Source organism: Bidens hawaiensis, unplaced genomic scaffold (assembly GCF_021521415.1).
Source record: "Bidens hawaiensis isolate Kalapana, Puna unplaced genomic scaffold, B.hawaiensis_p1.1 tig00056163_1, whole genome shotgun sequence".
In the NCBI taxonomy this organism is placed as follows: domain Eukaryota; kingdom Viridiplantae; phylum Streptophyta; class Magnoliopsida; order Asterales; family Asteraceae; genus Bidens; species Bidens hawaiensis.
Genome location: NW_027500131.1, coordinates 71,749 through 95,084, shown reverse-complemented (window position 1 = coordinate 95,084; position 23,336 = coordinate 71,749). Strand labels below are relative to the sequence as shown.

At 38.4% G+C, this 23,336-nt stretch overlaps 1 protein-coding gene across 1 annotated transcript; it reads right to left on the bottom strand.

Annotated features, from left to right (window-relative positions):
* Nucleotides 1-974: 974 nt before the first annotated feature.
* LOC143601375 (E3 ubiquitin-protein ligase UPL1-like) lies at nt 975-15,956 on the bottom strand. Its single transcript, XM_077078803.1, is given in 18 exon segments — nt 975-1,208; nt 1,304-1,488; nt 1,577-1,683; nt 2,045-2,184; nt 2,261-2,486; nt 2,564-2,644; nt 2,727-2,873; nt 3,278-4,400; nt 4,498-4,787; nt 4,882-4,983; nt 4,985-5,163; nt 5,261-5,465; nt 5,555-5,872; nt 5,952-6,452; nt 6,535-13,380; nt 14,467-14,673; nt 14,764-14,859; nt 15,623-15,956. Coding segments are annotated over 17 exon segments (10,704 nt in total). The 5' UTR covers nt 15,656-15,956; the 3' UTR covers nt 975-1,208; nt 1,304-1,385.
* Nucleotides 15,957-23,336: the final 7,380 nt, after the last annotated feature.

The following is a 23,336-nucleotide window of genomic DNA, read 5'->3' as shown; positions in this document are numbered from 1 at the left end:
ATATATCATATACTAATTTTTAGTATATCCCTACTTTATAGGATTTTTAAATCAAATATTTGGTAAAATTAGTTTTTAATTTAATAAGATGTTATAACCCGTTTAAGAAATATCTGGATTTGATAAGACACATATCCGTGAATTCAGGTCAAATGCATAAAAAGTCTCCATTTAAAAATCAAGCAAATCTGGTGACTCCAAAAAAATGGGGAGCGACCACATCGCGACACGTAGGATTTTTATGGTTGCATCTATATATTATTATAGATGTTTCATAGGATAAGGACAGAAAGTTTGGAAACTTACCAAGTCTTTGCAGGGTCGGCTCAACGAATGTGGAGGCCTAAATTGAAACAAGATTTTGTGGCATTTTCATGACAATTGTTACGAAATTTCTTTTGCTTATCACCAATACATTACTTCAAGTTTCATTTACCCACTATAATATATTACATATAATGTATTTCTTTTTGATTTGGAGGCCTTAATTAAGTGTGGGCTTTGTTGTCCCACGAGTCACCACTGAGTCTTTGTATGACCCATGAAGGCCATTCAGCAATGGCATCAAAATATACTAAATTTGTGTCAAATTCAGTAGGGATGGATCATACAAAATCTGTATACTCATGGATATATATCAAACAAGTACTCAAGTGCGAGTTGTGTCATAGTTTGAATACAAGGAGTCCAAGAGTAACGGGAGCTTGAAAGAGGCGATAAACGCACTAGGGGCCTCAAATAAAGAGGGCACACTAAAGGCAATAGGCATATCCGGATGCGACCTGTTAATAAGCTTCAATTTAACCTTCAGAACTAGAGGTTATCTAATATAAGCAGATAAAAATCAGAGTTTATTTATAGCATACATAATGGGTGACCACTGATGAGTAAAACATTATTCATAAATTTATTAAAAGAAAATATGTTACTCAGGTATTATCTGCAAAGAATGATTTAAACTTTAGAAAAAGAAATTAAAAAATGAACCAAAGATGGTTTCACAAAGCTTCAAATAAAAGGTACCATGAATCACATAACCAAATTTACCAATAGCTACCAACCAACCAAAAAAGACTAAGATTTACATCATTTTATTCTAGTCGAAAAGAAACCGACGTTCTCATGCTACAAATTTCTCGCTCGGGACATCATCTTATTATCTTCTTCCTGCTCCACATAAACTCGCCTTCTTCAAATTGCACTTCAATGTTTCATTCTTTATCTGCAAAAATAAAACACCCCAAATTGTTCATTCCTTTAACCCATCTTTATATTAATGAAAACGTTATAAAACAAAGCGAAGGAGTGAAACTAACATCTACATAATAGCAATGGCTGACTCGGATGCTACTGGTCCCGAAACCATAACATCAAGCTGGGCATCATTAACCAAATCCAAAACCTTCACTGGCTTCATGGATCGCCAGTAGTAGCCGCTCCTTAAGCTGTTCTTTTGTTGTGTATTCAGGAAGATCCAACTGGTTGAAGCTGCACAAAAAAAAATCATGAGTTAGAAAACAAAAAACCTCACCCAAAAGCAAAAGCAATAAATAAACATAAAAAAAATAACACAAACCAAGTATGAGCGGATGGCAGCCTCTCTGGAGCTCCATAAGCTTTGTGAATCTGAAATCTCTGTGGGCCCGATATACCTTGCAATGCTTTAAAACCTTCCAATGGGACCTGAGCAAAATATGTATTTATTAGATCTATATATAATACACATTTTAAAACACTGGAGTATGTTGTACATATATAAACGAAAAAGTCAAAAACTAATGTATCGATTTTTTTCAATTTCAGAGTGAGATACTGAGAAACATTAAAAGTTACATTTATATCAATTTCTATATGCATATAGACTGTATAGCAATATATGCATTCAGATATTATCATATTTATATAATTTTTTTTGAAATAAATCTTACAATTTTGAAATGTGTATGCATTTTAGTCAATTTGTAATATGAATAGTACAAAAGTTGATGTGGTTCTCGCAGTTCTCATCTACTTTTAAGATAATTATTATCAATCTTTACGATACCTTTGATGTACCCGTCACAAATTGAAGCAATCTAGCCCTATCTTCCTTGTTAAATGCATTAACCACCTCCCAAAACCATATAACTACATTTGACCCTATAGTGTATCCTGTATACTCTGTATTGGCCTTCAAATCATCCACTGCAAATAAGAAGTTAGATTTAAGGATTTTGAAATACAAATTATGAATTTTTATAAAACCAATAGGATAACTCACAATCGATTTCTGGAAGTCCACTAATCAGCAGCTCAAGCTCTTTATCATTAAAAATAGATATGAGATCACGCGGTATCAATTCATTAAAACCATCTAGAAATGAGTTAATTTGAGGGCGTATTGCATTTGTTAGTATATGTTCTGCGACAAGATCCACATATTCATGCTTTGTTTCTTCTGTTACCCTTATATTCCTTCCTCCCGGTTTCAGCTCGTAATCAGTAACCTTTTCCATATCATAAAATAAAATAATATTCAATTTTCTTATTTGGATTAAAATCGTGTATAAGTCTAGATACACACCTCTGTCTTCTCATAGAGGATGTGTTTTTCTTCATCAGCATCCATGCAAAATGTCAGGTCGAGTATGTCGCTGACATCATTCTGATGCAAGAAATAGTTAAAACCAAATTAATATTAAAGTAAATTTTGTATAGAGTATAAGCGTGTGTTTAAAAGTACTAACCTCGAGCAACCACTTTAAGTTTTTGTAATAGTCGGGATCGACAGCCTCGATATCATGATATGTTACCTTCACACCTAGAATATGCTTATAGAAGGATCGAGTGAAGTAAACATCCAAAAGTTGTCCGTCAAATAAAGCTTTAGCAACCTATAACAAGAACGCAAAACCCCGTTATTTAACAATTGAAAAGATAAGTTTTAGGATAAGTTACAGTCAGTCCTTTATGAAAACATAAGTTCATATGCAGTCACACTTTTCATCCTTTCCACTAACTGTGTTAACTTTAACTGATATTTTTTTAAACTCTCATTAAAAACAAAATGATCATTTTTTAAAAAAAAACTAACACAAAAGTCGACACCAGTTAGTGATCCTTATCTTCAATAAGTACAAAAACATCTCTGAAGTTTATATGTTGCCACACTTTTCTTTCTTTGAAAACATATAAACTTCAGAGACGTCTTTTGTGCTTATTACCCATACATAAATGACAAAAAACTGTAATTTACCCTAATTTTTATTAAGAAAAAAGGAAGATTTTAAAATTTTACCACACGGCCCACGAACTTGAAGTAAGAAAGATGCTCAGTTTGATAAACGGAATTAGGGTTCGGTTGGAAAGTAGCATTGTTTCCTCCGGTTGTGAAAAGTAAAGCCCCTTTGTCAAATATGACCCTTGACAACAATTGATACCATTCTCTAGTCAAACCACCAGCATCAATACCTTCTTCACCTTGAAAATGAACATTTAAACGCCCCTTCAAGTCTTGAGTGGGTCGCATCCGTAGCTGATTATAAGAATCTTCTAGAACATATGCCCGTCGAACACTTATCCTTAAAGGGCCCGTTAAGTGTTGATCATGCTGCTGCCTGATTCTAGAACGGAAATACAGCCGTTTGTTGTCAAAGTCGATTAACTTCGGTGCTTTCAACATCATGGAAAGTGACTTCTCCAACAACCCGGGGTTTTGTCTCACAAAAGCATTTAACAATCGTCGATGCTTCTCAGCAAACCTAGCAAATGTCACGGTACCATCAATCCCGGTCCCACTTGGTGATGAACTTCCAGAAAACTCCTTAACTTCACGTGCTGTTGCACATGCATCATCTTGTTGTAGATTAGAATTGTTTGCTTGAATCTTTTCACATAAGACTAAAAACGACTCAATGAAAGGTAAGAGCCTCTGAGTGCCAGGTGGCAGCGAAGGTAAAGATGAAGCACCCGCACCAGCACCAGGAACATGTTCATTTGCATTTGAATCTGATATAACTGAAGAGAATGAGCCCTGTACCAGCTGTGTTTCTGTCACACTTATACACTCACTCAATTCTTGCCATAAAGGCTCAAGTGAATGATTTAATTTCCACATAATAATGTGCTCTTGATTGTCATCATTTTTGTTGTCATCATTTTTGGAATTTTCATCGGTATCGGATAAAGTGAGTGAGCTAAGTGTTTGCAGGATTCTTAAAACAGCAGCCCCGGCCATGGCCCCCGGACTCAGTCCCAACATGTGTGTGTTTCTTAGTGTGACGAGTTCCTGAATGGCGGACCCACTCAAACTATGAGCTAAATCTGAAAGCTCGGTAATAAAGAACTTTCTATGTGATGGAGCAACCAAGGCTAATTTCTTCAGAACTTCACCCGCAAGCAGGTAGATTTTATCAGACAACCTAACAAGCATGAATAATTTAAGCAAGCATTAAGCTTTCAACATGTGCAACACCAAAAAATAATAAATAAAAACTTGCAAGCTAATGTTTATATTACCCTCCGTGGCCAAGAAGGCTGCATAGATTTTGAAGATCAGAATGTGGAAGCTTCATGAAGATGTCAAACATGTTGACAGTTTTCTGGTCATCTGACGTGGACAGTCCTTCACTGACAGGTGTATCATTTTGATTCAGTTCTGCTCCTGCTGAGGAAGAATCTCCTTGTGGGGTACTTGCAGATTCATTACCAGGTGGACCTTGAGAACTGGCGGCTGCTTGTTCGGTGTGAGTTTGGCTTTCCAGCTTCGAAGCCGCATTGTATACAACCACTTGAAGAAGACCCATAACCTGCACCACATATATAAATTACATTAAAGGTCAAGCCTAACAACATTAGAGCCCAAATATTGGTCAATAATGCGACTTCTAATAGAAACAAAACCTGTTCTAGATGGGCAATACTGTGAAGGAATAGAGGTTGATTCAAGAGCTTTATAAATGATAATATAGGAATATCACTCTCAGATCCAACAACATGAGATTTTTTCCCCTTCAACAACCTTCTCTTTTCCCTTATCGGCTTTTTTATCATGATGTATGAGATTTATAGACTCGGGAACAAGTGAAGAATCAAAGTGAAACAACAAACTAGCTACAGAAGAATGATTTGTAGCCAAATACGTCAAAATCTCTAGCACCCGACGCAGTACAAGTGGTGGGAGACCTGTAAAAGAACATACTAGCATCAATATCAACAAATATATAACTTAAAATGGTAAATGAAAAATCAAATCTAATCTTTTTTAAATAAAAAGCCATACCATCTAAAAGCTGCGATCGACCATAAACAACATTAGACTGACACCCATAAAGCCTCTGAGAATTTACTGTTGTCAAACCACCTGTTGAGGGCCCTTCAGTTTCCATCTTAATCATGCCCAGTAGAAGAAAAACAAGAACCGCGCGTGTATAACTATGCGCGCACAAGTTCAAGAAGAGTCTCTGCAGGAGGCCTTTCCCAAGAGGCTGACAGCAAGAAGTCAAAACCGGTCAAACACTAAATAAAAAAAAGACATATACTTCATAACTAATAGTAATTAACTAATTATTATCACCTGTGCAAGTCGAAGAAGCCTGATCAATGCTTTCAAAGCATCATGATCCAAAAGTGGGTCCCCCTCAACTTCCTTAACTTTCAAGCTTTCCAGGAGAGCAGAAGACGCCCTTCGTCCTATCGTAACACCAACCCCCCGATCGATAACTGTCTGTCTATCAAATCCCAACCCGTTCCTTCTATTATTAAGTCTATGGCTGTTTCCAAACAAACTACGAGCCTGATAGTGACTCATAGCTCTATCTCTAAGCATTTGGGCTTCTGCAAGTAATGGAGAAGGCAATGCTGACAGAACTGCCTCTGAAGAAGTCAATAGCACCTACAACCCACAAAGAAAAACAAATACTAAGCACAATTGTTAAACGAGCACGTTTAAACTTTTTAAATTTCAAGTTAACCTCCTCTCGTAAATCAGCTGGAAAAGTGGCTATAATTGAAGCATTATCCATATCAACAGGCTGGCCTTCGGCTTGATGTGCAACCCGTTGTGCACGCTGTTGGGCTAAAACTTCTGCTTGAATATCTGGAGGAAGAGCAGCTAAAAACTCAGGATCAATTTCTTCAGCAGTAGCGGGAGTAGATGCGGGAGCGGGAACTGGAGGTGGGACCGATTGCGCTTGTTGTGAGGCTAAAACTTCTGCCCTAAGTTCCGCAGGTAGTGCCTCTAAGAAAGTTGGATCTATGCCATTTGTACTTTGGCCTATGTTAGTTGCACCAGTTTCATCTGCTTGACCGGTTTGGCCATCATCATTTTGAGTGTTCTGTTCAGATAATGACTCCTCCATTACACCTACTGAAGGTAACACATCCCCTCCAGTAGCATTCATATCAACATCAGCATTGAAGTCATCAACATTGTGCATATTATTGCTTGCCTCATCATCGGGTGCTGACAATTCCTGAAATGATACATCACCATTAGAAAAACTCTAGTATGAACAATTATACAAATTTTAGAAGGTAATGATAATCAAACCATACCTGCTGCTCGTTCACACTTACATTTCCTTCCCCAATTTCCATGTTATCATGGTTATCTGGGACGTCGTTAGCAACATCAGATCCAGGCCCACTTGCGTGTGCTTCTAGTGCTTGTTCAACATTCTCAACCACCTGATTAACATTTTGATCATTATCACCATCACCATGGGGGACTTCAGCCTGCTGAGCATCATCATTGGCAGGTTCTGCTACGGGCTGATTATCATTGGCTAATGAAGTAATTGTGTTTAACTGAGACATGAAATGCTCTTCTACAGCTTGTGCAATAGCAGCAGCTTGACCGCCTGCCTGTGGCTGACCATCATCAGTCCACCGGCCATCACCCGGCCCTCGTCGCGTAGTTGCATGTAAAGACTCCAAGCCGACAGAAAAGTCAGCCAGTGGCGGTGCTCCACCACCAGATCTGTCCCCAAACACAGTAGACCGTACATGATCGAAAGGAAGAACCGGAGCATCAAACATATAGAAATGGGAAACATCAAAGCCCCCACCAGATAAAGATTCCAGATCCCGAGAAGAATTCCCTCCACCTGTTGACCACATTTGACCTAACTCACCAGACTGTGATGACGGTCTTAATAAAAGAGGATGTTGCAGACTGTTATTCTCATTATTCCCATCTGTACCAGTTCGGTCAAACGAGGTTCTGCTTTGCTGGCGGCGACGGTCAAACCCAATAGGTCTTCGAAGACCGAAAAGATCATCAACATTGACTCCTTCAAACGGCTCTGCAGCAATGTCAATGAGTCCACTATCAGCCACTGGTTGACCAAGAACACCATCAAGAGCCTCTCGCCACCTCACCTCAATCACACGGTTTTCTTGGTAATCATCATCCTCGTCATCAACCATTTCATCATTATACTCGTCTCCTAATCCTGTTTCATCATGATCTTCAGCATCGGTGTCAGCCAATGACATCATAGCAGCACCATCCTCGGCTATATCTTCGTCCTCGTCATCGCCCTCATCATCATCCTCGTCATCACCATCCTCATCTCCCATCTCATCATCTTCATCCCCAGTATTATCGCCTCCACCCCGACCCTCGACATGAAAAGTCATCTCAATTTGATCGGATTCCCTTAAAACACCACCATCTTCCATCTCATCCATTTCTGCAGGCTGGTTTAAATTTGGTTCATGATCATCTTGATTTGTTTCTTCATTATGTTGTTCAGCATCATTGGTAGCAGTAATCTCATGTTGACTATTACTTTGACCACCTTCTGGCACCTGATTGACTGAAGTATTGACTGTTTGACTATCAGACTCGGTACCCAAACTAACAGACTTTTTCTTAACCAAGTCGGATAATGCAAGTTGCTCCACCGCATTAGCGGCACGCGTTAACCCTTCTAAAGCTTTAAGAATAATATTCACAACCTTTGGTGCATCGGGATGATCTAAATCCAGCACCTGAAGAATACTCGATAAACACGGAATCATCCCTCCATCAGTCATTCCTTTAGCTATATCAGGTGAACACCCGGACCCCGCTACATTACTAGAAGATGAATTCTTTGACAAAATAGAATGAACCAAGTCAACAAAAGCAAGCACTCGTTTATCAGGCGCCAAACTGTTTTTAGATGAGCTGCTTGCTGACGTGGCAAATGAAGACAAAGCTTTAACGAGTACATTTATGACACGCCTACGTCCTTCACCAGACCGACCACACAACACCACCAAAAACCATGAAGCCTTTTCAGATAACTTCCCTCTCCACTCATCGGATCCTGATGACTTATCTAATGGATGTAAAAGTTGATGCATAACAAGATGCACAATCCCACCGTGCATTTCCAGATCACGTTTTAATATTATTCCAACAGCGTGTACATACATAAGAAGAATATCACTCAACAGCTTCAAAACAAAAGTCACCTTAGCTAACCCGTCAGCTGTTTTTTCAGACGGGTTATCAACTTCTTTCGGTGTATCATCAACCTTCATTTTGCCCTTATTTACAGCATTACCATCTACCTCCATGGTATTATCAGATCTACCACACTCTTCCTCGAGTGAAGGGTATTTCATTACAATTTCAAGCAGGTGATCAACAACCTGTGTAAGATTAGCGGGAATCTTTTTCTGGGCTTTGCCACATTTTACAGGCCCATCTTGAGATTTATTTTCAGGGCCGATTTCAACACCTTGAGATTTTGGTTTATCCTTCTCTTTCTCTTTTTCTTTGGATAATACTACTACGGTTCTGCCACCTGTCGTGTCCAGCTGACATACAGCTGTCGTTGCTTTCATGAACACCTCAGGGTCTCGGGAAATAAGAGGTGCCATAGATGTTAAAAACGCGAGTGGCGGTACACGACCACCATGACGGCTGCCACTCAAGGCCTGTCTTACCTCCAACTCCATTGCGGTTTGTAACGTTTGAGGATCTTCGATTAGGTGACGGATGATAGCAGATGCCACCGTATCATATCCAGGGAAAAAGCACATCTTTGGTATATTAAAAAGATCAATCATACCTCCTTTTTCAAGAAACTGTAAAGCCAGAGTGTGAGTCTTTGTCAAACGCGCACATAATAACAAAACAGCTTGCATTACAATAGCAGGCACATGTCTTTTGATTAAGTCACACGCAACATTAACCACTTTACTACCCTCTTCAACAGTAAGATAACCAGTAGATTTCCCAAATATCTTCTCAAACTTATTGACTTTTTCCTCGTCAACATCAACAGGAGTCGATTTCTCTTCATCTTCTGTTTGACCATCAGTTGACTTTTCAGATGATATTTTGGGTTTGGACTGCAATAAATTATCCAATATCAAAAGAAGAGCACTGATGCATTTCGGTACCATAAGCTCATTATGTGACTCGGTTTCTGCTAAGAACTTTGATAAAATATCTATCGATATAGACACAATACCACTTTTCACAGCAATTTCTCTAGCGGTTACATCTTCAGCAAGAAATAATGCCAACGTGTGTGATATCATACATAATGTACTGTTTTCCTTCGCAGTTACCAGTGGGCAAAGTTTTAGCTGTTGGATGAGATATGACATCACTTTTGGGCGATCTTCACCTTCATTTCGATTACAAAATGTGACAAGCAAATCCGTTAAGGGAAAAGCTAAAGAGTCACTACTTTGAAACAACTTCATAGTCGCTGCAAGTATGTCATCAATAGACGGTGCTGGTGTCTTGGCTTCTGCCACTTCTGTTTGACCATCTGTTGACTTTTCTGTGTTGGAATCAGCTTTGGGAGCTTCAGATGAGTTTCCTAAAGATAAAGCAAGTGCTCTTGCCAGCTCATCATCCTCCTGTACAGGATCATCAGCATGAGTAAACAACCACTCCATTGCCATCTCAACACTATTCGTTTGAACCCGCCTTAACGCATCCTCTGCTCTTGCCCTAGTAAACCCCATCTCCACAATGGTGGCAATAGTAGCTTCGTCAAGCGGCGGCATGAACCGCTGGCTACCGCCACCAGACCCATCGCCAGTAGTCTGTTTTCCATCACTGACACCGCTGTATATATGAGTGACAAGTGTCACTATTGTTGTGATGAACCCGGGATTACAACTTGGAAACATAGGATGATTCCAAACAGGAAGTATTACATCAAGAACCTGCGATTGCAGCATACGAACAAAAGCATCTGGATCTCTCGGAACAGGAAATAACCCGATTGATAACCCGACAGCCATTGGTTGTACAAGCAACTGAGCTTGAGATGCAGAGTTTGATGGAAAAAGAAAACTAGAGTTAACAAAAAAATCTAAAAGCCGACAGTAACTCTGTAGCGTATCAAGTAACCATTTACTATGTGACAATTTACTTCCATCATTATTTTCATTACCCGATGTTGAAGCAGAAAAAGGCAACGTCCATAACAACTGACTTGTAGCTTCAAAAGTGTTGAGTAACTCCTTAAACGTCCCTTGAACATAGAAGTTATTTATCATAACCGTATAACAAATACGTCGCCTGCTATCAAACGTTAACGCCACCATGTGATCCACCACTTTCCCAAGATAATAACCCTTAACCGACAACATATCAAGACCCGAACCCGTCGTGTACCCGGCAAAACCAAGCGCCTCAAGATAAATCTTAGCTAACGCAGTCCCAATATTTTTTGAAGCAGTACTTAGTGATCCCGTTTCCGCTCTTCGGCGATTAGATGACGGAAACCCTTTTACTAGGGTGGTGAAAAAAGAACGTATAGTCGAAGCAAGTTTGTTAAGATTTTCGATAACAAGAACTTCGGGACTTTTCTTCTTTATATCATGTGTAGAACTTGACTCAATGTTACCCATGGAAGCTTCTGGATCAATGTGTAAAGCTTCTAGATGTCTGCTAGTTCTTCCTCCTCGTATACGGGCTAACCCATGTCGGCTGCGCCGACTAAACCCTTCACCGGACCGAACCACCGAAACAAAGTCACGTTCTAAACCCCAATGCGGGTGTGAACTGTTACGAACCGAAACCGGGTTCATGTACCTCACCACGGGCATAGTATCATCATCACTTGCAACAATGGCAGTATCGGCATTAGTAACGTTAACAGGTTCGGTATCTGCTTCATTACTAGGTTTTTCATCTGGTTTAGAATCAAAGCCAATTGAAACTTGCCAGAGTATTTCCCTGTAAGCGATTCCAAGATCTCTTAACACGTCCGCATCAGACGTCCCGAGTTCAGACACGAGATTAGTCGTCCCTTTTGACAAAGAATTAGAAAGAGACAAGATTCCTTCAAGACTAGAAAGACATCTAGATACCTTTGTTCTTTTGGAATCTTCCACCTGTGCAAGCTGCATGCCTCCAAGAGAAATCAGTAACTCGTTTGTCAATTTCAAATGATCTTTCAAAAACAAACATAACGCTCGCGCAAGAGATGCAGAATGATGTGGCGAAAAGTTTTTAAATGCGGTCGATGTACTTTGTCCCATAGAAACAGAGGCGGGCATCAAAGGTAAGTTAAATAACTGCAAAACAGCTTCGATTCCCTTTTTCTCAACAAATATCCGACATGTGTCGGAATTTTGAAGAATTGTTTCAAGCAAACGAGCAGCATTATTAACAAATTCAGGTAGAAAAGACTCAACATTCTCAGAATTTTCACTCTTGCTAGATTCACCATCAGTTTCCATTGGAACAGAAGAAGCTTCCAAGGTGGTTGAAGGGGCTTTAGGTCCAGAACCAAGCTGTTCAATGGCTTTCAAAATCTCAATCAGCATATCAACACCATACACACGTAATGAAGACGCGTGTCTCATAAGTTCATCAAGCCCACTAGACAATGAGCTTGGAGTATCACCCACAAGGGCACGAAGGTAATTTCGTGAGGTAAATATCTTCACAAAGCACCTTAAAGCATTACGGTCTTTAACAGCCTGAAGCCCATTGTTACTCAAACATAATGCATCCAAACACTGAGGTATACACGTTATAGCTTCAGCCGAGCAAATCACACCATCCATTATAGCGTCTAGGAATGCAGATGGAAGACCGGCTTGTTCCAAAATTGAATAACAAGTCGGGTCTTTATGAATCAAATCACTCATCACAACCGCCGACAGTGAAAACATCCCGCCACCAAATTCTTTAGCTTTTTTGAAAATCACAAGTAAACATTGCGGTAACAAGCTTTCTTCAGACCCGTAAACGCGAGCAGTGGTTCCGGGCGCGTACGTTCCAAGTGATATAGCACGAAGCAAAGCTTTCATTAACGACCGCCTGTGATACGACATCATAGCTGGAGAAGCATGAGGATCAGATGGAGTATAACAGCCGTCCATCTGAACCGAAGTGCTATTTTCAACATGAGAAACTTCTATCTTCAATCTAGAAATTGTATCATCTAACCCACCGAGGTAGCGAAACAAAGCAGCAGCTGGATTACTGTAATCCATAAAAGCTTCTAAAACATGTACAGCACTGCTGACTAGATGCAGATGATGAGGATCTGTGTCTTTCAAAAGAGGCAAAAGGGTAGGTATAAACCCTGCTTCACGCATAGCGGAACACCCCGAAGAAGAAGAAACTAAAACCGTGATTAACGAGAGTAGCGCTTCAGCAAACAGAACAGATGGTTTGGTGGGTTTAGTAATCACAGTGTCAACAGCCTTCTGCATAAGACTTGATAAAATGCCACGGTGTCCACCAGATGTGACAGCTGTCAAGACAGCCGGCTGGCGAGAACGATCTTGACTAAGAGCAGCCAATGCAAACAGACTTAAAATTCGAATCTTTTCAGGGACTGCATCTTCTAAACTCAAAAGCGTGACCAGTTCGTTAATAAACTCAGGCTCGGTGTTAAAAAAGGAAACCAAATCATCAGTATCACCAGATGCTTGAACAAGAACTATAAACGAATGTAACCGAATACACATATACTGTTGGCGGGAGTTATAAGAGCTAAAAGCTCGTGAAAACCGCAATCTTGTCAAAACTGAGAATCTTAAACCACTCGGTACTTTGTATTCCTCGATTAACTTGTGAAAAAGTTCAAGATTAGATTTCTCGTAAGTGTCGACTTTAGGCAAATGGATTATTTGTAACCCTTGGGTTGACTTTTCTGCAGCAGAGTTTTGATAAAACTCAAAATGGAGGGTGCTACCCAACTCATGAGCTACCGGGTCGGTTACATTTTCTAGAGCACATGCAACCAATCCTAGCCCTTCATCTTTCCCGCCCCAACCTTGAGCTAAAGCAAACAGCTTTGAATTAAGACACACGTCTCTTATTATGTGTTTCCCGATTGATTTCCTGAAGAAAGAAGACAGAGTTCGCAGACAGGATTCAACAATATCCGCATCCGTTGAAGCCAGTAGAGAAGATAGATGATGCTGCATGATAATAATAAAAAATTAACAAATAAAATACACAATATAATGTAGATACAGATGGAGAAAGAAACATAAAAATGGAATTTATAAATACAAAATATAACGTAGATGCATATAGAGAGAAAAACCAGGATGCACAAAGTTCACATAAAAAATGGAAAAATTTTACCATAGTAACTAGCTACATTTTCGAAGTGTTCTACTAAAGTAACTTAAAATATTCTTGTTACTCTAAATCACTCAACTTTTAACAGGTGTTCCAATCTTGTATAATTTTTTATAAATGTTAAAACCTTTTATAAAATGTTAAAACACTTCAAAAATTGAGTCAAGTGAAACATATATGAATCTTGGTCACTGTTTAGTTATAACCTTTTTTTCAAACTAAATATTTTTTTTTCCAAATTAACTTGAACTATGAGATGAAAGTAAAAAACAATATATATATAATAAAATAAATAAATAAATAAACAATAGATAATATCAAGCTCTGTAATTGTTCAATCTAAGTCAAATTGGAAATATATATACACGAAATAGCAAAAACAAGATTCATATATGTTCATTTGTCTCATTTAACTTAAATCAAAGGTTATTTATAATACAAACATAAAACTTCAGTGACTTTAGTGAGACATTTAAGAAACTTAGTTATTAAGTTACTCTTAAATAATGAAGTAAAGCATTAAAGTGGCAATCAGACAACTTTGAATAACGTTAAGATTACTAAAAATGAAAATGAGGCATAGCAGAAAAACCTCTCATTCTCTCTTGAGCGTTCATGCAATGTTTGTCATATAATTCATTTCTAGCTGTTTGTTCATGCGCGCACATCAGCATGCAATATTAGTGGTTGTTAATCGTTTAAATTCCCTCCAAATCAAGAAAAAAATGATCATTGAAGACAATTCTAAAAAAGGTAGAAACATCTCTTCTGCTTAATCGGATACTTAATACAACGATTTATTGATTATCAAAGCGTTAAAGAAGATTATTAACGCTTCAAAAACAAATTTGTAGACCTCAAACTGATACGCGGTAAGAACACACTTAACATATTTCACGCAAGTTATAAACAGAACTTACCTCATAAGAGCCATAAAAGTGCTTATTTGTGCAGTTGTCCAAAATTGTTCTTATAACACGCAAAATATGCAGAACAGCCTCCTTTGGGAAAGGAGGGTCGGACTCCAAATAATCATCCTCAACATGCAAATCTTTCCTCGGTTTTATGTATCTCTCAAAAAAAGCATCAAATTGGTTAAACAAATCAACCCAATGATTGAAGTCTCCCTGTATGAACAAAAATAGATGTCAATAGTTACTATCAACTCAGATATAAGCAAAAGTTACATAACAAATCAAATAGGTTTCTAAACTCACCTTCTCATAGTCCCAAATGAAGCTTTTCAAGGGTTCTCCAATATTTTCAAGTGGGACAGCAAGTACACCATTGATGAAAGACTTAATTTTGGAAGGCTGATGCACAATAAAATAAAACAAATCATAACATTAATTTTGGGAGGCTGATGCGCAATAAAATAAAACAAATCATTTCATTGAAAGTTGAAAGAGTACGTAATCATGCATACTTTACAAATATCCAAAAAGGTAGATCATTACTTCTTCAGTTTCTATCCAAACTCAATCGTCAACATGCAATTTTACATATGTATACCAAATCATATCATAACACTGAAACAACGCGTAATCACGCAGACTCTACATGCATAACTTACCTTTACAGAAAATTCACACAACTTAATAAACAAATATCCAAAAATGTATACCAGCACTTCATCAGTTTCTATCCAAACTCAATTGTCAGCATGCAATTTTACGCATGCATACCAAATCATATCATAACACCGAAACAACGCGTAATCACGCATACTCTACACACATAACTTAACTTTATAAAAAAATTCACACAATTTCCTATCCAAATATCGAAAAAGGTAGATCATCACTTTATCAGTTCCTATCCAAACTAAATCATTCACATGCAGTTTCAACCATACACACCAAATCACAATCCATCATCAAAACCTCATGCATCCAATACTAACTGTCCATTAACACACTAACAACATCACAATCAATCCAAACAATCAATTAACCAAACTCTCACCCAAATTCACCAACCAAATTAACAAATAAACCCTAACTTTCCACACTCAATTACACAACTACAGTATAATTATAATATGAATATGTTATTAACTATAAGTAAGTAACTAACCACTTCTGTTTGCCTCCTTCTACGCAACTTCATATTGAAATCAGGGTGACAAATAGCATTGATCGAATCGTTGATCGTACGATTAGCGGCTAGGTCTAATCGAAATGACGGAGGATCGAATCGAGATTGGATGAAATAATCAATCAACCGACGGTTCCAATCGAGGGTTTTCGGAAGGGTTTTTACGGAATTGATTGGGAATTAGGGTTTGTGTGATTATTATTATTATTGAGAGAGAAAAGAGGGAAGAACAGAACAAAGCAAAGCAAAGAGAATTACTCAAGCATGAAGCTATTGTAGCTTTAGGAGCAACCAACGATTTAGTAACAAGAAAGGAAGCATAGAGGATTGATTTGTTTATATAAAATAAAACTATTTCACCGACCTAGCATTCATTATCACATTAACCATGGTAAATTTGTTAAATTTTCTAACTATATCTCCAAACATGTTATGTGATGATATTTGATGAAAGAGTGACTTTGATTATGAGTTAAATATGTTAGGTAGGTTGGGCGGATAGAGATAACTGTGTGTAAGCGTTTGAAATTAAAACCATTAATTGTGTATTTGTGTATTGATGATCAGTCTGGTGTATATTATGAAATTCGGATGAGGGTATGTATTGAAATGGTAAGTGGGGAGAAAGTTATTATGTTATCAGAGTTACGATTGTGATGGCGTTGGTGAAAAAAGTTCACGCTTGTTGGTTGCTTGTTTTGTGACAAAATGATGTTTCATTATGTCATGGCTATGAGAAGCTGTGAAAATTGTGATTACATTTATCTAAAACTCATGTTATCTATATTTTAGCTTTTAGCGACTCCGTTTAAGTTCTTGTCAAACATTTATTGAGCATGTAAATCTACATCATCATTACTTTAATTTAGGAGATAGAATTCATTCGATGTAACATAAGAGTTTTGTTTATAAGGTGATACTCCTTCTTGAAAAGCTAACAAGTATATCATCTTTCTGTTTACCTTTTTGACCTCTTTTGAAAAATTTCAATTTTAGATACAAGTAATTCACATACATTGAGAAGTTAGTTAGAAGGGTAACCCAATAAGTGAGAGTGAAAGAAATTCTAGTCACCTTGCTTAGATCTTGAATAGACGCTTTCACTGAAAATCCGTTTGCATAATCCAAATTCATTAATAATAAAACCCTTGAAGGAAATTTAAATAATTTCGATTGGATACTTATCACTTGCATCTTTCTTACTGTGAATTAACTCAAAGTGAGGCTTAGTATACGGTCCGATTCCTTAACACTAAAAAATTAGGCTCAATGTAAAGGTTTTAAGCGGTGTCTAACTTCCACATGCTTTGTTAATGCTTTAAACAAACCCCAACACCTCTAACTATATCTCTCATCTTACATAGTATAATATTGATATACAATCATATTCACTCTTGATTCTCTTACTATAATCTATTTCGTTTTTGTATTTTCCACCCGAAATCATCGAAAATTTCGAAATCAAATTAAGCACCATTCATATAGTGGAATTCAATTCAATTTCATGGTTTCCTCGACGAATACCCTCTTTCTCATATATCTCGATCCTTACGAATCTGTGAAACCTTTAAAATCCAAAAATGTTCAGAAGATTAGATCAAACTTAAACTCTTTCCTTTCTCTCTAAGGGGACATACCTTAGAAAGGATAGAATCCATTTCTTCTGGTTCCATCATCAACTGGGACCAGATGGTTGAACAGTTTCTCCTCAAATACTTTTCCTCCTGATAAAACTGCCAAACACCGAGCCAGCATTACCGGATTCTGGACCGATGATGATGAGTCATTACACGCAACATGGGAGAGATACAAAAGTCTTCTGAGAAGATGCCGACATCATGGACTGAGCGTATGGTTACAAGTACAAACTTTCTTTGGCGCACAATCTAGTCAAAACAAACAGGCCATCGACCAAGTCGCCGGTGGAGACCTGGGATCCAAATCACCTAACGAAGCATTTGAAATCATGGAGAAGGCAGCAAAGAAGAGTTTCGCTTATAACCCACCAAGATCTACACCAACCCATAAAGGAATGCACCACGTCGATTCCAACATCCTTGTCACTTCACAACTTGAAGCACTCTTTAAAAAATTCAAACAACTTCAAGCCGAACTATCAAAAACTAAGATCACATGTGAAACCTGTGGAGGAACACATAAGACCAGTGACTGCAACAAGCAATTATGGCTATGGAAGAACTATCAAAAACCAAGATCACTTGTGATACCTGTGGAGGAATACATAAGATTAGTGACTGCAAACAAGCCTTTATGGCTATGGAATACGTTGACTTCATCGCCCGTAAAAACAACGCTTTCAGCAACAACTACAATCCAGGTTGGAGAAACCACCTGAATTTCAGTTGGAAGTATGGAGGTAACTCTCAAATTCTACCCGGATTCGAAAAGAGGCCGATGAATCAATCCTTCCAACCCAAACCTCAATTTCAAGAACAAAGTTCCAGTAGCCATCAAAATCCGAGCTACTCAAAATTTGAAGAAATGTTGATCCAAATAATGACCAAAACAAATGAAGCATAAAAGAAGGCCGACTCAAGATCCGTTGATATCAGCGGAGTATTGTTAAAGCATGAAGCTGACCTAAAAAGTCAACAAACATCATTGCAGAATATAGAAACTCAGATCGGACAAATTGCCCGACAATTGTCGGAAAGACCACCTGGCGCTCTTCCAAGCAACACCATAACAAACCCTAATGCAACAGCCAAAGCTGTTACATTGAGAAGTGGCACGGCCGCTGTTGCCTTACCAACTTCAGAACCAGTTATGACGGAGTTCCCTGATAAGACGCATGAGAGACTGATCCCAACAGGCACGTACAACATAAGGAACCAGTCCGAAAATATGTGCCACCTATTCCATACCCTGGACGGCTGAAACATGAGAGATTGGAAGCTTAGTACGGGAAGTTTTTAGAACTCTTCAAACAACTCCACATCAACATCCTTTTCGTTGAAGCCATTGCTCAAATGCCAAAATATGCAAATTTTCTCAAAGAAGTGCTAACCAACAAAAGGAAGCTGGAGGAGCTCTCGCATGTCACCCTGAGTGAAGAATGCTCATTTGTCCTCCAAAACAAGCTGCCACCGAAAATGACCGATCCAGAGAGCTTTACTATCCTTTGTCTCATAGGAAATTTGTCTGCTAGCAATACTGTAACACCGTGAAAATTTCGAGTTCAAAATATCAAGTTTCATAAGTCAAAGGACCAAAACCGTCAAATTTCAAACCTTAGGGTTTAAGAAGAAAATTCTGGTTTTCCTGACCCATCGCGATACGCGATGGATCAGAAGGGAAACCCATCGCGTATCGCGATGGGTTGTCTGACAACGAGACACGTGGTATGCCACGTGGCACACTGTTCGCCACGTGTCAACACGTGGCACAATGTCTACCACGTGACAGACCTATATGGTGACACAGCCAGCCTACGTCGCAATACGCGACGGACTAGCCAAGGAGGCCATCGCGTATCGCGATGGGCTCCTGAGTTTGCCTATAAATAGAGGCCATCGGCCTCTCATTCCCAACACACCAAATCCAGCTCTCATCTCTCTCTCTAAAATACCTACTCTCTCTCTAGAAATCCCTCGTAAAACGTGCCACATCAAACCTCGATATCTGTGCTCATAATCTCGTAGTTCATACCACATACCACCGATATTCCAATCAAGAAGGTATTGCCATCTCGACATCCCGACGACCTGCCTTGTGAAGCGTGCCGATGTGTGGAGGAGTATTGGTATGCCTCATTTTGCATGCCGTGGCGAAGTGTTGATCAAGAAAGAGTTGAAAAGGGTAGAAGGCGTCAACGTGTTGCTCAACTTTCTAGGGTTATTATAAGCCAACAAAGGTAGGTGTAATGCCCGAATAAAATAATAATAAAATATTATAAAAGTCTTAATATCCTAAGTCGAGGTTATACTCGATACCTCGATAAAATAAAAGAACATATAACAAAGAAAAGAAAAGAAAGTGATATAAATGTTTATATATATATATATATTATGTGTGATTATATATATACAATAATTCTTTGTTATAAATATTATTTAAGTAATAACAACTATTCATAAAAAAAAGACAAGAAATATACGTTTATTAAAGAAGAAGAAACGTAGGTTAACTATAGGTTAACTTATAAAAGAAAGATTATTTTAAACGAAAGGTTTAAAAGAAAGAAAATACTTTTTAACTAAAGGTTTTAAAGTAAAGAATAAATAATCGAAGTGACGATTATAAAGACTAAAGGTCTTAAGCCGGATTGTATATCCAACTAACAAAAGGTTATACTCGTTCTATAGGTGCAAGATAGCAACGGGAAAGACCCTCGGACGGTGTTTGAAGCCGATCCAAATCAAAAGGTGAATACGCCCAAACTTTACAAACTTTTTAAAACAAGTCAATGTGTTAAATGAAAAGTTTACATGAGACTAAGTGTCTCTAAAACATTTATAAACAAAGGTATAAACACTGGCCTCAGGCTATCGTGTACGTTTGTCTGGATCCTCACATGTGTGATGGGCACATCACACCTGGTCACAATTACGCTGCCTGCGGGGAGTATGACCTTGTGTATACGCATAGGTACTCAACTAGTCTAACGTTGCGGTGTTTGCTGGGGTGTCTAGCGTAGAGACTTGAGTTTATGAATTGTGTTGTTTTAACTTGATTATTCCTAAGCCACGATGGGCCGAGACCTATGTAGTCTCGAGGGGTGATTAAGTAAAGGAAGTATTTTTAGCGTCAGCATATTCACCAACATTTGTTGCTGACGTATTTTCTTGCATTTTGCAGGTGACCAAAGTTAGCGCTTGAAGAACAAAGTGCTCAAGATATCCGATGGCTCGGATATTTTTGTAAACTAAAATATATATATAAAATAGTGGTTTGTAATTAAACAAGTAATGCTTTTGTTATAACTTAAAAAGGGTATTTTATAATCCCATCTTTTGTAATGTAAATATTATATATTAAATCCACATGTTTAAAAAGACTTCCGCTTTTAACACGTAACTCTGATTTATTTACAAATGTGGTACCTACTGTTGGTCATACGCCCAGGCCTAAGATGGGGGTGTGACAGGTTGGTATCAGAGCCATCGATCTTAGCGAATTAGGTATTAGAAGATAATACCTAAGCTTCGATCCAAGTATAGGAAAAATATTTTTAATTGTTTATTTTAGTAGGGATAAGATAGGCTGGTAACCTTTTCTTTCCCTCCTCACTCTAAACCACCCAAATGTCTTTCAAGAAAATGATGGAAAATTATGAACGTAGAGCAAGACGAGCTGGAATCGCTGAACCCTTTCCAAAGGATAACATGAGTGAAGATTATTATGAAGCATTTTTCAATCAAGACTTTGAACACGACCGAACCAAACCGTTTCATTTCCTGGAACCAAACAAAGTCCGATCAACCTACCCGACGATACCCCAAGACCAGGATATCAAGCGCCAAGACATTCAAGCTACCATCCTTCAAGTTTGCCTATGTACCACCCATCAGAGATTCCCACATATCACCCATCGAAAATACCACCATATTACCCATCCGAAATTCCTACATACATACCACCAAATCCTCATCCGTCATATACTTTTCTCGCTGGTAAACAAATAAAGGAGGAACCAAGATCCTCCTCTTTTGATTGGATGCAATGTCATTCGGACCAACGAAGGTGGCACACCTGAACCTCTGCTGTTAATTCTGTTGATTCACGCCTCAATAAAGAAGGACCATCCCGCAAGCCCAAGATGAGAGTTATGATGCCCTATGAAAGTTTTCACATGCCCTCGTTAGCAAAAGAGACAACCCAATTGATGGAAGAAGAAGATCCGGAAGAAGAATCTGAGGAAGATCCTGAGGAAGAATATCCGGAGAATCCCAATGAAGTAACAACACCGACGGAGGAACCGATCTCCCACCAAAATTTGAGTTATGGCTCTGTAGATCCGTATATACAATATCTCAAAGAACTCAAATTGTCATCAAGTTTTCCCCCTTTTCAAGGCACGATCCCAACGGAGGAAGAGCAAGCCAACGAAATTCTAGAACAAAATTAAGTGGCTGAAGCCTTTTTCCAGTACTCCTCTGATGTGACCGCATTTCCGTATCCAGATCCAAGAAACCATTATGATGTAGTGATGATGGGTCATCGCGACCCACCTCCAAGATACGGATACCCAAATGAGATCCCACAATCACAAGAAGAGCACCTGGACCGAGCCCTACATGAGACTGATCACCTTAGAAATAAGATATCGGTGGATGAGAAGAAAAAGAAGAAGATAGGTGACAAGCTTCTTCGGAAATGTAACAAATTAAAAAAGGTGGTGAAGAAGTATCCGAAAGATATAAGAAATGTGTGATGAGAGAGTGCTGTTGTAAGGAATGTGTGTGTTAATGTAACTTTGTGCTATGTGTAATAATAAGGATAAGTACATATATATCACATAAATGATATATATATATATATGAATTTTGTATAAATATAAATATATAATGTGAAATAAATAAAACGTGTGTTTTAAGAAAAGAAATTTGTTAAATTTCAGATAAAAAGAAAAGGTTGATAAAGAAAAGATAAAATGTCTCATCAAAGTAACAATATTGAGGCTTCCAAAAAAGAAGCCGATAAAATAAAAGAAAAGGGAAAGACCCCGAGAAAGAACAAGAAGAACCAATTCCAGGCAAATACAAGAAACAAATACAACGAATAGTGAAAGAAGCTGTTAGGGTTGAATTTGAGGCTAGATCTCAGTCTAGACAATCTAGGCAATCAAAACATTCCCAATCTATTGAACCCTCTCATAAGTCCGTTAAATCTCGAGCTAAACCATCCCATGTTGAAGAGAGTGTTCATGAATCCAATGTCGTTGGTGGAATTAGACAAGAATTTAAGAAATTGAAGATTGGAGGTTGTTCGTTTAAAGGTTTCAAGTACTTTGGGCCTAAGGAATTTCACGATGACAATGGTGTAATTGCAACTGTTAGATGGATCGAGGAAATGGAGTCCATAGTGATTATAAGCAAATGTTCCGATCAAGAGAAAATACAATACTCCGCCCAAATGTTCAAAGGCGAGGTCTTGGAATGGTGGAACATGTTGATTCTGAGTAGGGGAAGGGAAGCTATGTACAATCTCTCGTGGGATGAATTCAAGGAGATGCTGATGGCGAAGTTCTGTTCTATGCACGAGACTGATCAAATCCAAACCAAATTTCTAAATCATAAGGTCGTGGGTACAAACCTCCGAGAGTATAATACAAAGTTCCATGAGTGCTGTCGCCTTATTCCCCAGTTGGTTAATCCTGAATCCAGCACAGAAATGCGATATATTTGGGGATTGCCGCGGGAAATCCGCGACATGGTGTGGTCTCATCTTCCTCAAACGGCCGGTTCCGCGATGGAATTGGCCGGATATCTAATGGACGACCTAGTCCGCAACAAAGAGGAAGATAAGAAGGTTATGTCAACCAACAATAAAGTTAAAAACTGGAGGAAGCGCCCACTTCAAAAGCAAAGGCGCATGATGTGGTGAAAACAGTCAATTAAATATCAACTAAATTAAACAAGTAATAAAAACTAGACTTAAGACTCAACTACTCAAAACACCTGCAAGTGAACCGATCAATTGTACTAAAGCTAAGTAAGTCCGGAATATCGAA